The sequence below is a fragment of the Curcuma longa genome, chromosome 5 (assembly GCF_044706935.1).
Source record: "Curcuma longa cultivar G26 ecotype Majalengka, Jawa Barat chromosome 5, ITB_CL_G26_1.1, whole genome shotgun sequence".
Lineage (NCBI taxonomy): Eukaryota > Viridiplantae > Streptophyta > Magnoliopsida > Zingiberales > Zingiberaceae > Curcuma > Curcuma longa.
In genome coordinates, this window is record NC_133865.1 from 13,298,069 (window position 1) to 13,316,191 (window position 18,123).

The 18,123-nt window shown below is 36.3% G+C and overlaps 1 protein-coding gene across 2 annotated transcripts in view; it reads right to left on the minus strand.

Moving 5' to 3' along the window:
- Positions 1-8,776, minus strand: part of LOC141828947 (uncharacterized) — a 48,200-nt gene extending 39,424 nt beyond the window's left edge. For both annotated transcript variants that reach the window (XR_012601859.1, XM_074716336.1), the window contains exons 1-5: positions 8,623-8,776; positions 7,696-8,498; positions 7,479-7,604; positions 7,311-7,396; positions 2,742-2,850 (exon numbers count right to left, since the gene is read on the minus strand). Coding sequence is in view for 1 of the 2 variants with exons in the window: in XM_074716336.1 (XP_074572437.1) it covers positions 2,742-2,850; positions 7,311-7,396; positions 7,479-7,604; positions 7,696-8,498; positions 8,623-8,680 (1,182 nt within the window). In the remaining variant the exon portion in view is untranslated. The remainder of the gene's footprint in view (positions 1-2,741; positions 2,851-7,310; positions 7,397-7,478; positions 7,605-7,695; positions 8,499-8,622) is intronic.
- Between the last annotated feature and the right edge of the window lie 9,347 nt (positions 8,777-18,123).

Genomic DNA, 18,123 nt, shown 5'->3' on the forward strand with positions numbered 1-18,123 from the left:
CTTAAATAAATAAGTTGGTTCATACTCCATACTCAGTCAAGTGAACCAATAGCATGAACCCTAGGTCGATATTCCGTCCTAATCTAAGTGAATATACTTTTCATCCATAAACAGTAATGATAAATAGTAAACAGTATTAGTTAAGTTTGAAGTTAACAATGGTTATTGCTCAAGTTAATCGTTAATAATGGGCGTATAAATTGGGTTGTCACCTGCCTGACTAATCTAACACACTTAATGAGCTGAGTGCCAAACCACAACTCACAAGCCAAGTTTAGCCCAATTTTTCTTATAAACTAATAATAATATTATAAGTATCAAATATCTTAAATAGATTAAATAAAAAGCTCAATTTTTAATAATATCATAGTTTAAAAGATTTTTTGTTAATTTTTATAATTTTACAAAATAAATTTTAATATCAAATTTTTAATTAATTAAATTTAAAAAATGTTTTAAAAAATAACTTTTTATAATTTTTTAATTCAAATTATCAAGCCCACAATCCTAACCCAAAGCATGTGTTGAGAACACTAGCAACCTTTTTCTAGGTCATGCCTAATACTGCCTGTGTGGAGTTACGTTAGGTCGAGCACACTTCAATAACTGGGTCAAAATGGACCCTTTCATGTCCGTCTCAAGCATGGCACATTTACACTAGCTCAGCTCAAGCATGTTAGTAGTCCTTTCCAATTTTATCTTAGACACTAACTTCATCTCCAAGCACATCCCCTCCCCTCTGCTAGCTACTTTCAGCCTCCACCTTGGCTTCAAATCTTATTATGTCCCCAGATGGTATCGTAGGATTGTAGTAGTTGTGAGCATAGATTACAAGTCTGCATATCCACTCAAATTGTTGTCACTTTTAGAAGATTTTCGATTGGTTTCAAATGAATCAATCTTCAAAATGAAATTCTAAGTGATTTAGGTGGATGTTCCAATTACGCAAGCCCACAAATGTTGATTTTCAAAAGAATGAATAAAATAGTTAATAATTTTCACAATATTTTTTCCTGGAATTTACAATATGCTTCAATAATATTCTAAATGTGAATTAAGCTTAAGTCAGCATGGATGAGGATTTTAGGTAGCTCATGTAAATTGATAGAATTATATCTCTTTCTTTGAATAATCAAGTGACCTAGTTGAGTTAAAATTGTTCAAAAATCAATTGCAAAGTTATAACATAGAACTGCAGTAAGTAATATTAATCAATGTCCATATGATCTTCAAAACCAATAAATTTGTGTGCTCACATGGAAATTTAGTGATGGAACTTCCCTATAGAGGAAAATTTTGTCAGATGGCTATCCTTGTGTAAGAGGGTTATAATCTCTCTTATGGTGTTGCTCGTGCTATTGATAGTTTGTGAAATATATGGTTGTAATTGTAAAAGCTCCTATCAAAAAAATATCATTTACTAAATAGTTGCACTCTAATAAGCTAATGGGAGAAACAAATGTATATCATATGGAATGCTAGCAAGAAGCCAACAGAAAGATCCACATAATCATTCACCGAAAATGATTTAAGGAAGCTTGAGGCTTATATTGTTCATGAGTTGAGAAAGCGAGATGCACTCTATGGGGTTGAATCATCTGTTCTCAGCGCTCAGTGATAGAGCAGTATGTTGTAAGCTGACTGGTCATAAATTTAAGTCCAATTTGCAGAGATTTGATTTATTCTTAATTAAATGGTGTAGAATGAAATTAAAGGGCTCGCTTGGACCATTGGGAGTAACAAACCCATTCACTCTCTATGCTGGCTCTTAGGAAGTCAGAATAAGAGAGCACTCATTTGCTAATCAATCAAATAGTAGACCAAGTATAAATATCCTTTTCCAACATAACTATAGAAAATCAAAAGGTCCAATTTGAAACAAGTTTGAATTAAAAAAAAAATAACAAGTTTGAAAAAAGAAGATGGCAACTGGTATAATTCCCTATACTCAAGTGTGTCAATGTAAATAATTGTCCTGGAATATAAGACAAACGCCTTGGGCAGATGGAAGAATGACAAAGAAAGTCAATTTTTTTCATTAAATGCTTTCTTTATTTTTTACAGGAAGAAGAATTCTTATGTTTTAATATAATGAAAGGAAAAGCCTAGGGAAATAAATGAGCTAGGGAAAAGAACTTGCAGAAAATGAATAGAAAAGATTTTCTTAATTTGTGATTCCTTGAAGGGAAATAAAGGAGTGAAATTTTTAATTTTCTGAAATTGAATGCTTAAAAATCGTTTTAAAATGTTGGAGAATTTAAATTATATTTTCTAAAAAATTAAAGGAAAAATCAGCTAGAAACTCAGTAGTAATGCTTCCGCCAGATCTGGTTAGAAGTGAAATAGGGTGGCACTGAGAGAATAGTTTAACAGACTGCTTCTCTGCATCCTGTTGTTTCCACCAAAGGAAACAACAATAAACAGTAGTTCACGTAGCTTTTCCCTAGGCTCTTATCTTTCTACACAGAAAACTAACTCTCACAAAATTATAATTAGACCCCCCCCCCCATCATGGTTTTATAAGAATGAAACCAAGGACGACAAATTAAATTGACTTGGAAGCCAAATTTACTTTTGATCTCCATAAAACTACTCAGTTTCAATTAGCAAGGGATTTTGGTTTTTTTTATCGATTGGGCTCTCCCCCCTCACCACCTCCATGAGAAATATTGTGATGAGAAAATAGAAATTACATTAACCAGAATATCAAAAGGAAATACAAGTTGAACTGATTAGCAAACCTGAGCAAGAGAAAGCTCCCCTCGAACATAGTGTACCATTTCTGCAAGAAGGCTATAAGCTAATGGTCTCAGTGTCTCAATACAAACCCGTCCAGTCCCAATTAAAACTCTAGCAATACAAAGCAGAGAAATAGTCAAAATTATTTCCTTACTATAATGAAGAAAATTGCAAATTTCATGAAAAAGCACCAAGAATATTGTATTTAGCACCAACCCAAATCCAAAAAATAAGTAGGAAGATAGCTAAGTCTTGTCGCCATCTTACCATCAATTCTTAAGGAAGAAGATAAAGACAATCTCTAACTCGCCTCCATGCTACATGACCAATGTACAACAAGTATCAGACACCGCTTGTTGGTTGTGTGAGTTATTGTTCTTATTGGTACTTCTTCTTATGATTCATTCACTTTTTAATTCTTATAGTGTACCGAGCGGTAGGTTTGAGAAGTTATATCAAAGATTATCAATTGACAACTAGGTGATGTTTAGTTCAACAAAGAGATGCTTCATACTGATATGAACTAAAAAATGAGTAATAATAAAAACAATATCATTGCGACATAATTTAAAGCAGATCATGGATATAGAAGTTGATCTCACTGCATTCAGACTCTCCAACACAAATAATGAATAGAACTCATTTGACCAGTTGAATCAGAGAAAAATTGTTAGAATAATGATGACATAAGCAGTGAGGAATGTGATCTGATCACTACTAGAGAAGTTGGAACCAGTCTTGGTCAGCCCTATCTGTTCATAACTTGATTAAGATAGTGTTAGAGAGGGTTTTTCTGCTCTTATTCCAATATGGATTGAGTTTCCAGCCTTCTTGTGCAGCTGGATAAAAATCTGCTCCAACATTTTACCATTAGACAAAACACAGAAATAAACTTAATAATGCAAATTTTCTGTTCCCAGAATTATCAAAAAAGCAAGATCAAAATCAAAGGAAAGCTAATATCACTTTCATTAATAGACATACAATTACTTTTTCATTATCTAGAGGGCATCTAGTGCTAACCAGCTCAAGTTTACTCCATGTGACACACTATTCCAAATAGAACTTTGTGAAGTGAGAAAGCAAGTTTATGAGCTTAGATGGATAAGCTATTACTAATGGGTTAGTTCTCTCATCAATGCAAGTAGTGACAATTGGCAAAAGGAAACCAGTTTGATGAAGGAGCCACCATTGTGTCTCATGCCATCGATTATGGATAAATATGGGCAACGAAGTGAACTGAGCCATGAAAGAACATCAAACCTTAGTAAGAGAGATTACAACAACGTAGAATAGTTCTAAATGGAGACATGTGGACTAATAAAGACATTATTAACTTGGTCTAATGCATTTAGGACCACCAATGTACCAGACAAATTAATAGGTCATTTCTTTCATCTATAAAGATTGTAATCCTCCAATTACATGAGAAGTACAAGAACTCCAAGGCATGTTTCATTAGCAGACTCATCCAATTGCTCAAGCCCTATAAAGAGAATACCCTGAATTAAAAGTGAGTCAACTGAAGTCAAGAAGGTCGGCCATGAAGCTGTTTGAGTTCTTGTATTCATAGGCAGCTTCTTCCAAGCCCCGTTTGAACTAACAATTGATTTGGTTCAGTTTGCAGTTTGGAGGATAGGTCAACTTCATGATCGCTTTGTTGTGCTTGGTCACCTCGATCGTTAGTGATTCTTCTAAGTCGAGAATAGCTTGCTTCTAGGCTACAAGGCCGACCATGAGAATCTAGTATATGAAGAATACTTGAATATGGCAAGAAACATGCTCTTGTTTCTCATTATTCAAGTTTGTGTGGTACCTCAGCAGCACCTCTTCTCAAAACCTTGGCATTTTTAAGCGGGTCGAAGAGATCCCTGGCCTGATTCCTTAGATGGTTCAACTCAACAAATTCAAATTGTTTCTCCTTTGACCGAGACTTCTCCACCTTCGACTCTTCAACCTCCTATATAACAAGATTAATGTATATTCCAAATCCCCGACTAGGTTTAGAAGAACCATCTGCTCACAGGAACGACAAACAGCGTTCTCTGAGCAGTTAGAAATCAACTAAGTAGAGAGGACCATAAAGTCACACGGCAAGGTTTGGAAGTATAGCCCCATTAAGGTAATTCTTGGCTAATCTAGAGTGGATAACAATTTGTCCTGGCCCAATCAATATTCACATTGCTAGGCAATGTAAATAAGGCGGGGATGGAATTAAAATAATTTGTATCTAAGAAATAGGTATAGATAAGATTTGTTTTGCCCACCTCTCTATACAAATAATTGGTCAATTTTGAACACGTTTATACAACCACGACCTATTTTCTCTCATATATTCAAGTTAAATAAATCTATACAAGAATCTAAAATAGATTTGTTCTATTTTATCTTTTCAAATATCATCACACATTCATTTTAGGATTTTCATCTACATAGCAATGGCTCTGTATACATGTTTTTTTAATCGTTCAATTCTCTAATAAAAAAAGCATGCAAAAATATATCAAGGGCAACCCAGTGCACGAGGCTCCCGCTAATGCGGGATCCCGGGGAAGAGTCTATTGTATGCAGTCTTATCCTGCTTTGCAAGAAACTATTTTCGAGACTCAAACCCGTGACCTTCAAGTCACATGGCAGCAACTTTACCGTTGCACCAAGGCTCCCCTTCAGCATGCAAGAATATATGAATCTTGTAAAATCTTCCTTCCTACATATGAACCATTAATTTGGAAGACTTTGGAAGATTCTCCATATAACCACTGATTTCTTGTTCCACTAATCATTTCCTCCTTAACATTCCCTTCTCGCTAAAGGAATACAAAAAAAGATTGTTGAGGGAAAATGATTATGCAAAAGAGAAACAATGGGCAATGAGGAATTTCAGTACAGTTGAACTGTTTAGGGAAAGTAAAAGGTCAATGAAATTAACAAAGACAAAATTTGTGCAAGCCCATTGATGACTCTTTATAAAATTATATACTTAAAAGCAATGTTCCATATATTTCCATCTATTTTGTTGCCACCTTTCTCCAACTCATTCACATATTAGGTATTAAATATATCTTTTAAAATTAGCAACAAGTTTTTTTTTATTCTTAGTAAATCTTTATGAATTCATTATTGAACTTAAGAATATCATTTGTTATTATTGTTGTTGTTACATTTTTGCTTTTTTCTGAAACAAAGTGAATGAGTTCATAAGAAATTGGCCCAACATATTTATCCATATGAATAATTCCTCAATTTATATGCACATTAGTTAATTAATGAAAGTTTTAATTTGATATAATTTGGTGAGAAGCATAAAAAAACAAGGTAATAAGATAAGTGTTCAAGAGCTTTAACATGCAGATTTCAAATTCATCTAAAGCATGTAATTTTTTGAAAAAGAAATTAATTTGTAAATTGTTTGTTTGGAACAATCCACATTAAATTGACAACAAATAAAATTTAATTCAGTATAATTTAACGATGATCATTAGTTTCTCATTTACTTATTTATCTATTCTCTCCTTAATCATGATACTCATGTTTGCCTTTTTTTTTCTTATTTTATTTTTGCAACTTAGTCTATTGCTTTTGTATTTAATCAAAAAAATATAAATAATAGAATCAAAAAATGATGCATAAATAGTTTAGGTTTATTACATTGAAATAATAGTAATTTTTATTCAAATTACATTCTATATTATTTCAAACTCATATTTTGCATACTTTAAATTTATGAAAGCCATTTTAAAATTTGGTTAAAAGTAGGTATTCTATTTTCGTATTTCTTCTTATAAAAAAAGAAAATATCTTAAATAAATATTATATTATCATGCATTGAGTGTGTATAGTTCTCAAGAATGAATGTCTTAAGGATTGAAGATTTTTTTTCAAAAAAAAAGATACTTTGCTCAAATTAGACTTCGTTTTTTGTTAAAATCTCTATTTCAATAAAATATATATATAATATAATGTTTTAACTATACTTCTTTTACACAATACAAAATGTTCCAAGAAAGATAATGCCATGTGGAAACTTCCTTCGTAAAAAGAACAGCCAAGTCAATTCTCACATTAGGATGAAATGATCAATTTAGGAGATAAAAAAGAATAATAACAAACAGATAATAAGAACATAGGATGAATTGACAAAAAAGGTACAGAAATATGGAACAAGCAGAATAGCAACTGACCAATAAAGATCCATTTAAAACCACCTGCCTAGATAGCACTAGCATTATGCCTCTGTTGCTTTCATGTCGCTAGCAATTTTATAACTTAAGTCTAATTGAAAGACTCAACAGTATCATAGATGGAAAAGGAATTTATTCAAATTTTCACCATAAGATAGGTGTCGCGTCGCACATGTTGAATCTCAGCTAAGTACAAAGGTAAGATACATGGTGACACAATCATCAGCAGGAGTTGAGTTTGTTGCAACTACAAAATAATGTAAGCAAAAAAAAATTGTCCGTCATCATAGTTTAAGGGAAGAGAACCAAGCAATGCCCAAAACTAAGAACATGATACATGAGAGAAAATAGAGTAATTGAAACTCCAAGAGAACTTTAAGATGCTGGTACCTTTCATCTAGAAGTGTGTCAATCAAAGGGAAAAGTCCTCTTCTTATATCAGAACTAAGAACATGCTTTAAAGCAATCAGCATTTCCTGAAAATTGGGGGAGAAAGTGTCTTTGAAATAACATAAACCAAATTAATGAAAATGTCTTCTTACTTAGTACACAACTCACCTTTCTAATGGAGACAGAATCTGGACAAGTTACGAGCAAATTCACTATACTCTTGCAAATATTCTCCTCATGTGGCCTTATATAATCAGCATGTGTCTTCAACAGGTAAGTTAGGAATGACAGAGTCTGAAATAAAGGAAATAAAGTATGACATCGAGTGGGCCAGCTGACAAGAATTGGAATGATAGAGGGAGAGAGCCAAAAACAAGAGGAAGACCTTGACTTGTGCTCCCTTTAATTCAACAAACTGAGGCTTCTGATTATTGGAGACCTTCTCTGGCCCAGTAATGGCGATGGCAGAAACCAAAAGTGGTAAAAGGTAAGGACCATTCGTTTGCACAAGCTTTGGGTAGAGCTGGAACAGAAACATCACTACCAGAGGGCTCTCCGTGACAATCTTGAATGATCTTGTGCTAGGGTTCAACTGCCCGGCCCCTGCGTAGGGCACTACTACGCCACCAATGCCACCATTCCCGGAACGCACATCGAGTCCACCGCCATCATCCCCCCTGCTTCCCAATAATTGGGAAGATGGAAGCGGTAGCGGGGAAGGGGAGGTGACAGAAGACCCCGATGAAGAAGGGTTGGCATTGTCGTTCGAGTTGAAAATGTGAGCGACGGTAGCAGGGAAGTTGTGGTAGATGGAGCAGACAAAGTCGAGGAAGGGCTGGACCTCAGCCTCGACGGTGGGGCGGAAGTTACGAAGTAGGTCGAAGATGATGCGAACAGCAATGAAGCCGTTGTCCTCGTTATCGTTAGTGAGCACAGCAAGAGAGAGCTTAAGAAGGTCCTGGACGAAGGGACGGAGTACCTCGCTGTGAGGAAGGCGGTTGAGGATCTCGACCACCACGTAGCGAAGCTTGTGCTCTACGCTCTCAGTGGTCTGCGGCGACGTCAGCTGTGTCAGGATCACCGAGAAGGCACGGAAGTAGCACCTGAGGAAGTTCAGGTACTCCGAGGTGTGCGCGATCTCAAGGCTATCCCTCACCTCCATCACCATCTGCAGACGCACCTGCAATGCTGCAAAAGGCAAGCAACGGCAGGAACCGCCATCAATGATCCATCTCTTTTCTCTCGCACCACGTCGAAACCAAAGCGACGAAAGAAACATGGTCAGGTGAGAAAAAACATAGCAAGATCGTACGCAAATCGGGGTCGATGAGGCGCTGTGCGTGCTGCTCGTAGTTGAGGATGGGCGCCATCTTCGTCCCTTCGAAACCCTAGAAAGGAAGGAGTAGGGTTTATGATTCTCCGCGCATGGGGAGTCGAGGATGGCGCAGGAAAGGAGGGGGTAGGGTTTCTTCGCTTCTTCGATCGGGGGGAGTTACAGGATGTGGTCAATCGAAGAAGACCGTCCGAAGTAGAAAGCGTCGGCGCACAGACGGAAATATACGGGTGCAAAATAGAGCAAACCTTTTACTATATTTTTTATTTTAAAAATACACATATTTAAACGCTTTTATTTTAGTTATAATCATAATTACTGCACATTGGACTATAACATATAGCAGAATTACCAGAGAGAAAAAAAATTTGAATTCTGATAAAATTAGATAATATTTTTTTTTGCATCGTAATCAATTATAATTTTTCAATTTAACTCCTCATAAATGGTCGTAAGACCGACTCTGTGAGGATTGATAAAGTAGCAGATTCCATTTTTTTGCAGAAGACTATAACATATAGAAGAGAAATGCTATGCTGCTCGATGAGGAATCTGCGACCCGTGTGCGACACTTGTAATCCATCGCCGCTGCCGCTCCCCTCGCCTGTGCCATCCGACTACCACCGGCCACTGCCTCTGAGGCGATTGACGCGTCGTTCGCCGGTGCTCTGTCCGGCGTCGAATTCTAGCCGAATAGTGGTCGGAATCCGACGTAATTAGGCTGGAAACAGGGTCGGCAGTGGCGCGACCACTGCCGACCACGATCGACCCTATTTCTGACCAAATCGCAATCGCCGGACGGCAGAGGACGAGCCGGCGTCGCACGGTGGTCCTTCCTCGGGCGCCACTGCCAATCGCGATCGGGTCAGATTCTGACCAAATCGCGGTCAGAGACTGCCAAGGAAGGACTGTCATGCGATGTTGGCCCGTCCTCTACCGTTCGACGAACGTGATTTAGTCGGAAATAGGGACCGCGATCGTCCCTGTTTCCGGTCACATTCGTCGGATTCCGGCCACTATCAGATCGGGATCCACCGTCGGACGGAGCGCCGACGAGCGACGCGTCGATCGCAACCGAGGCGGCGGTCGGCGGTAGTCGGACGGGGCAGCGGGGGCTGCAGGGGCGGCAGTAGCGGCGGTGGATCAGGGCATCGCACGGGTGTATCACACAAGAAAACATTCTCTTCTTCTAAAAAAAGTGAAATCTGTCACCCCAGCTGCATTCTCGACGTATAGCAAATGTAATTATAATTATTAAAATAAATTAATAAATTTTTTAATCTAATTTTATCAAACCTATTATACATGGAGCACTCTTTTTATTAAAATATTTTTTATTAATTTAATCAAAATTATTAAAGCTTATTAAAATTACTCATTATAATAGTATTTTAATATACTATTGAAATATTTTTAGTGTTATAACCATCTGGACTAAATTAAAATCTTTTTTATAAAATTTGAATAAATATTATTTTAATATAATAGTGTTTAAACTATGTTAAAATAGAATATTTTTGGAGAAAAAATATACTAGGTTAGTATTTTGATACTTTTTAAAAGTAGGTACTCTTTTGACCAGAATGATAAGTAAATGATGCATTTTTTATATTTTCCCCCCTTGAATAATGAATTTGATTATTGTTGGATTCTTGAGTTTCCTTTCCGTTATATCTTGGGATTTAGGGATTTTATTATTTTCTTGCAGGACCCTGAGTGGTTGTAGTACTTTGATACTATACGAGGATTTATTTCTGGGGGGTTCTAGTACTCGACTCGCAATTTATCAGATGAGTAATTTTTTGTATTTGGTCAATACAGATCTATTCAATTTCTGGTACATGTGTTCCTTTTCTACTATTGTTGATTAGTCTATTGATCACATTCCTATACCTGTTTATGGATTAGACACTTATGTTACTCATGTTTATACCATGCTTGCCCTTATTTCTGTTGATATTGGATTATCAATTCTGTTGTATGAATCCTTTGACCTATGAATTATTGTTTCTATCCTTGCTTATGTCATCTGTGATCATTAGAGATTATTATCTTTGCTATGATACCTGTGATCATTAGGGCTTATTACCTACGCATATTGATTAGTGTAGTAGATGTTGATTACTGTGGTTTGATCATCACATCATGATGCATGTTGACGATTGTAAATCCCAATGTTATGGGTCTATCGTTATGGATAGTTGGCCTTTAATGACATATCTATATAGGTGGTTATGATACCCTATTCCCATCATGGTGATGGCGGTTGTATGGCAGTGTACGCAGTCGAGTCGATGATCTGACCTTGACACCGATTAGGGGTGGTACTCGAAGAGTATAGGGATGATAATTAGGGACGAGTATTAGAGGACATATATCGGCCATAGGATGTACGTAGCTATAGATGGCTACCTACTGATTAGGTCACCATGCTACTTTATTGTAGGGTTGGAGTTATGACCATTTGGATATCGGACACCCTTAATCTCATATATATACATGAGTACTGTAGCGAGTGTAGGCAGTTGCATCATGCATATGCTCGCATCATGTGCATAATATATATATGTATTGGACCGCACATACACTGCATTTTAGTAGTATACTTGGTTGACTCTTGATTGTTGCATTATGTGTGACATGTCATTCATATGACTCATTGTGTTTCATGAGATCCATGTTAGTTGTTTATTACCTACAGAGATATTATTGATCACATGTTGATTTCTGGTATGTATCTGTACTTTTGCTATTTACTTCGTTCATGCACTGTCTTTCCTTATTATCCACTGAGTATTTTTGTACTCACCAGTCAGACTCTGGGTTTTTTTTTATCTTCCCAGATATCAGGTAGGAGCTTACAGATGAGGCCAGAGATCTGCCAGTCATGTCATCTCACAGCGAGGATACTATATCTGTGTGTGTGTGTGGATGTAGTAGATTGTATGGATGTGGTATATGTGTGTAGACTATTTACTTCTTGTAGTTTCGGATTTCTGATTATGTATCGGTGTTTTGAGACTATAGCATGTTTCTTATCTGTGATTTTATAGTTGTACCTTTTACGTTTACGCATGCGTAACTTCAGATTTCTGTACTTATTGAGTTTATTCGTTAGTAGTTGTGTAGATTTAGAATTTCATTGTTATGCACGTGTAGGATGTGTTAGTGGTCGTGTGAGTCACCATTCTTTTGTTTAGTTGTATATAAATCCATATTTTGTAGTATGGATAGGTCGTGTGGGCCTTTATGTATACTTGTATTCAAGAAATTATCATGGATACTGGGGAGATGCTGCCAAAATTTTTCGGACGGCTGTCTCTCGAGTCATGACATTCTTACTATAATTTTCACTTGCATGTCCTATTTTCAAACAGATAACACACTAGGGTTGTGATAACACCCATTCTTCATATGTAGGGATGCATCCATGCTTTTCTCCACCCCATGTGTAGACAGAATCAAATAAAATTGAACAAATTTTAATCACATGCCAATCAGCACCACAAAGCACACAATAATTATCAACATACAACACAGCTAATCTTAAGTTTTTTAATTGGAGTAACCGATTTGTATGAGCATCCATTTAGTCCTCAAAAAAAATATATATATTTTGAGGTTTTCTATATTTATTTTTTTTATTTTTTGAAGTCTAGAAGTCTAGAATATCTAAAATTGATAGTCACTAAAGCTAATAGCAACAGTCCTCGCAACAACGCCAAAAACTTGATGGCAACCGCAAGTATACGGCCGTTGTCAAGTAATAAAAAGTATCGAATCCACAAGGACTGTTGATAGCTATAGTGATGTCACAAAGCTAGTTGTCTAACTCTAAAGGAAGCAAAAAGGTTGAGGATTGTGAGTATGGTAGGGAGAGATTGATTGGCTTGGGGATTTATGGGATGAGATGGATAAATTTAGGATTTTAGATTTACATCAATGCTAGGTAACGTCCCTAATTCATGTTTACTCCCTCACTCTCCATGTTTACCACCTTATAGGGATTCTAATTAAGATATCAATTTGACCTCGTGAGGCTACGTTGGCATTTGACCTTGAAGTCATATGTGATAACCCTCCACTAAAGGTGACGCCAGAAAGTCCAGTTAAAAAGGTTTACCCTCTGTCACATGGCACCTCAGTCATACGATCCAACGCAATATCCTCTGTCACCGAGTACCCTGTTAAGGACCTTGTCCTAGTGGCCACCAACCATTAGCTATCCCTTATGGGAGTTTACCACCATGTAAGGATCACTTCGAAAAGTCCGATTAAAGATTCACTTTCTGTCACAAGGAACCCTGGTCATACGATCTTAAGATCTCCCTACACCGTAATCTACCCCTCAAACTCATGTACATGCGCTTATACAAACATATCATCAAACATGTTCAAAGCACACAACACATGAAATAAGTGTAAACACTTCATAGAATAGCGAAAAATAGCATGAACTAGTTCTTACATCACCATCATGACATTAATGTTCATCCTACATCCTAAACTCAAAGATCTACTTCATTATAAGAAGATTACAATAAGGATGCAAGAAAATCGTCATCCACAAGAGAGGGGAAAAACTTATCTTGATGCTCAGGCAATCCTTGAAAGGTCTTCTTGCCCCGGAGTAGGATGAATAGGTGAAGACGGATCGACGAAGACGGATCAACGAAGACGGATCGACGAAGATGAAGCATTCAGGGCCTCCCCCGGAGAGGGGAAGCGCCGCCCCCAAACCAAGACCTTAGGGTTTTTCTAGATCCCAAGATATCCAAAAGGGTTGCAAAAAGAGGTATTTATAGGGCCCGCGTGAGACACAATCATGCCTCAAGGCACGACTTGGAGGTTCGCTTAAAGGTTTCCGCGGGCACGACCGTGCCTGGTAGGCATGACCCCAATGTGGTCTTGCTCTGGAAGTGAGACACGACCGTGTCTTATAGGCACGACCTGTGATATGATCCGTTCTGAGTTGAGGACACGACCGTGCCTTGTGGGCACAACCTCAGACTGGTCTATCATTGGGAAACGGGCATGGTCGTGCCTAGTAAGCACGACCCCTGGTCTAGTCGGATCCCTTCTGTGTTAGGGGCATGGCCGTGCCTGGTGGCACAGCCTAGAGCTGTCTTCAATCTGTAGGAGGGACACTGCCGTGCCTTGTGGACACGGTCTAGCCATGTCTGAGCCCTAGATGTGAGGCACAGTCGTGCCTAGCGTGCACGGTCGTGTTTTGTTTTGTTGTTCTTTTTCCTTCATTTTTTCATGTTTACTGTATAAGAGATCTCCCCGTGATGATGAGCACGGCCAGTGCGAGTCTCTTTTCTCCACTTCTTGCTCCACCATCAATTATGCATCGTTTTAGCTTTGAATCACATCCTGTCAATCAAAAACATACAAGAGCAGATCTTCTAGCAAAATCAATAGAAACATATAATAATAAAGAAATAAGTGAATTACAAGTAGATGAGTGTTGAACAAGACTAAAAAATCATATATAATCTACGCTCCTCAACACCTAAATGAGACTAGATTTGTTCACTCCATTCAGAAAAATTAAGTCATTGAACTTCACACTAGATAAAGCTTCCAAATGGAGAGCAATAGGTGTTGATGCTACAAAATATATAGAATGCTCATACTTTAATGCTTTGATTCATAAATTATAATGCATAATTCAATAACATTCATATGAACTTTAATTGCATATTGAGGTTCTCATTTAGGCGATACTACAATACACACGTAATTAATGCTCTAATAAAATTTCACATAGGTAATTATATTTGCTCTAATTAAACATGTCTGTTATCTATGGAATACCAAATATATCTAACAAAGCATATAAATTAACCATAATTATATTCATTATCATAAAATAAAATAATCAACCTTTAAACGATTCTTAATTATTTTATAATAAGTGAATTTTAAATTGTTCAGGATTAGAATTAAATAATTTCATCATGGCATCTCGTAGCATCACATATTCATGAATAATTTAATATTATTTAATTAATATCTAAAATTTTTTAATTTGCCACTTTGATGACTAATAAATTATGTATATATAAATATTAAATTAAGTAATAATGATAATAACTAGGCTCACATGAGTCTAATTTTAACTTTATGATCCATTAAACATAAAATATGAATAAACATAATAACCTTGCTTACATAGATATAAAAATAATGAAATAAAAAAGAAGAAAACATTCATAACTTGCATATAAGAAAATATGTGATGATCATAATCATTTATTTCTAATAAATAATTATATTAGAAAACATACAACGATATAATCAAACACAAATAAGTGTAAAACATGCTTAATATATTGTGTCCATTAGTAAGTAAGTTGAGATGCCAATAAAAACATAAAAGCATATATAACTTTTAGTCTCAAAATTTTTTTGCATAATTATTTGACATGCACAATCATAAAGACTTTCTCAATTTAAAAAAAAATGATAATCCCAGTTAGTCGCATTGACTCAATCCCTGGGGGTGACCGGCCTGGTTCCACGGAAGTTTCCCACCGACCACCAGGATAAATCGGGGAGCGTACGTAGCGGTCAATCCAGATGCCCAGCATCCTTTGATTGCGATCCAAGACTTTCTGAATTAAGTTATCATGCATGAATGTCAAGAACATTAATAATTATATATTCATATTTGTACATATAAATAACAATAGAAGAAAACATAAAAAAAATTAATGCAAATTTGATCAAGATAAAAAAATATTTTTTAATGAAAAATCATAAGTTCTTAACAAGAGCTCTAATATCACATGTTAGAATATATATATCTTCATAAATATGCAAATTAAGTTTCTCATTTACATATTTCTTAATGCCCAAGATTTTGAACTAAATAATTTTCACATACTTAAAAGTAAAACATTTCTTGGCTCATGATGACCTTTAAATACAAGAAATTAGAGCCCCTTAACTATGTCAATTGTGTTTCTCCTTCTTGACCTCTCTTCTTGCTTAGCCTTTTTGATGGAGAAAAGACCTATATAACGGGTAGAGGGAGGACCATTTTGTAACCATTTATTAACACATTCCATCAATATGTATAATCAATTATCTCTTAATTCAATCTGATCATCATATTATAGGCCTTGAGTTCAATTAGTCTTGGAGGTGGATGACTTTTCCCTAGTTCGCCTATTGGGTAAATTCGAAAGTACAAGTGAATCCTCACCTAATGACAACCCTAGAATTGATATGTCACGATTAGGGTTTCAAATTGATTTAATTATCGAAAACCCACGAGGAATACAAATCAAACAAAGTATAAGGGTCTCGAGTCGTATTTTTCTGAAAAACAATAGAAAATTACGTAAATTGAGCTTGCGTGTCATTTTTTTTTGAGTTTTTCGAATGTAAATGGGTTTTGATGTTTTTCAAATGAAATGTGAATTCAAAATCAGTAATTGAATGAAGAATGCAAGTTTGCTAACTTAGAAATGCAACTATGGACACAATGTATGCAACAATCTGGACATGCAGTTCAATTCAATTTCAAGGAGTAAATTCTAAACTAGTTATGCATTGAAACATACCATCTCTAATTATGAAATGTAAGTGTCAACTACTTCAGATTGTCGAGAATCGAAACCCAACGCTAATGAACATGAAATCCAAATGCAACATTCAAAAAATAACTAAGTAATGAAGTAAGCAGCTAAAACATTAAATGCAACGGTAGACAACTAGAAAATGCAAAAACAATCCTATTGCAATTAATTTAGGAACTCAGTAAAGCCAATCTCAATTTCTAAACAGCTAATCGGATGCACTTTACTTGTTGGGATGTATACTATAAGCCTTGCTTTTGTATAAACATCTATTTTGCAATAATATTGAAATGAGAATCACCTTGGTCAAAATGTTTGCATTTCTTATGTAATGCAGTTGTCCACTTAATTTATATTGTAGATAACATGGTGAGTAGTGCCACACAGAAGATCATGTTATCAGTTCCTTTTAAATTATAAATAGTAGCTCACAACTAAGATGGATAAGGGCAAACCATTGGAGTGATTGTAGTATAATTGATATTAGTAAATCTTGACTATTAAATTACACTAGTACACTTTATGTGTATTGAGCAGGACCGTTTGAAGTCGTTCGATTTATACTGACTATATAATCGAACTAGACCTCAGTTATTATGGATGTGCATGCTCTTAATCCCGATATAATAACAAGCACATATACTTAGTATGTATTTCTTTTATTCATCAAAGGGTGAGATTTATCTCGTTAGATCAAAAGGCCCGATAAGTTGGGAGATAATGCTATGTATATGGTGTGTTGTTGATTATAGAAGGAAACTGTGTCTTAAAATCTAGGCTGATGATGTCCCCTTGAGGAGCTCATAAGGATTATCATGTAAACCCTACAGGTGGACTTAGTTCCGCATGATAATAAGGTTGAGTGATACTACTCTTGGATTCAGAAGTTAATTAATTGAGTTGCCAGTAATTCAATTAATTGATGGACATACGATATCTTAAACACAGGGAGATTAATGCACTCATGTTAAGAAGGAGCCCATATTATAATATGGGATTGGTGTAGTAGTTCAATAATAACCCTTTAGTGGTATGAGTTTGTTGGGTTTTTCGAGTCGTAAAAACCGCTTTTGCGTTGCGGAAACCCTGGAAACCCATGCCAAAAGGATCCGTGCGAAACAAAAATTTTCACATACTTATTTTTCTATCCTAGATCTACTTTAGATCAACATGATGTTGGCGATCTGGATCTTCGTCCCATGTTTCGAATTCTATCCGCTTCGAGAAGCATAGAACTCCACAGGATAAAAAATTTTATCCCGTCCGGATCAATTGACTAAGTCTAAAAAGACCAAGTCAATCGATACACAAGATCGCTGATTCTAAATTACTATCTACGGTTATACTAGCAGTTCTAATATGATATATTAAAAGCAGAAACTAAATCATACCAGAACCTTGAAGATGACCTCGGAATCTTCTGTTGTATTCCTATCTCCTTCTCGGACGCTGTGTGGGCAACGATCCTCCAGGAACAAAGAAACTGCAACCTTCTCCAGATGACGCTTGGATCGCCTTGCTTCTTCTTGGAGAAACCTTTGCTTCCTTCTTGTTCTCCACCCTAGGTTTGGCCACCACCCTTGAGAAGGAATTTCGGCCACCAAGAGGAAAGAAAGAAAGCTAGAGAAGAAGAAAGGGAAAGAGGAGTGGGCGCCGACCAAAAGAAGAAGAAGAAGAGAAGGAGGAGCAAAATCGAAACCGATCTCGCGTTCTCTTCTCTCTTCCTTGTTGTGTTGCCTCCTTGGCCGCCCACCCCCCCTTTTTATAGCCTCCATATCCTTACCAAGTCTCTTGGCCGACCCCTATTATCTAGGATTTGATTTGGATTATTTCCATAAACCAATTCCAAATCTAGAATAATTATCCGCAGATTTTTCCATCTTTGCTTCGC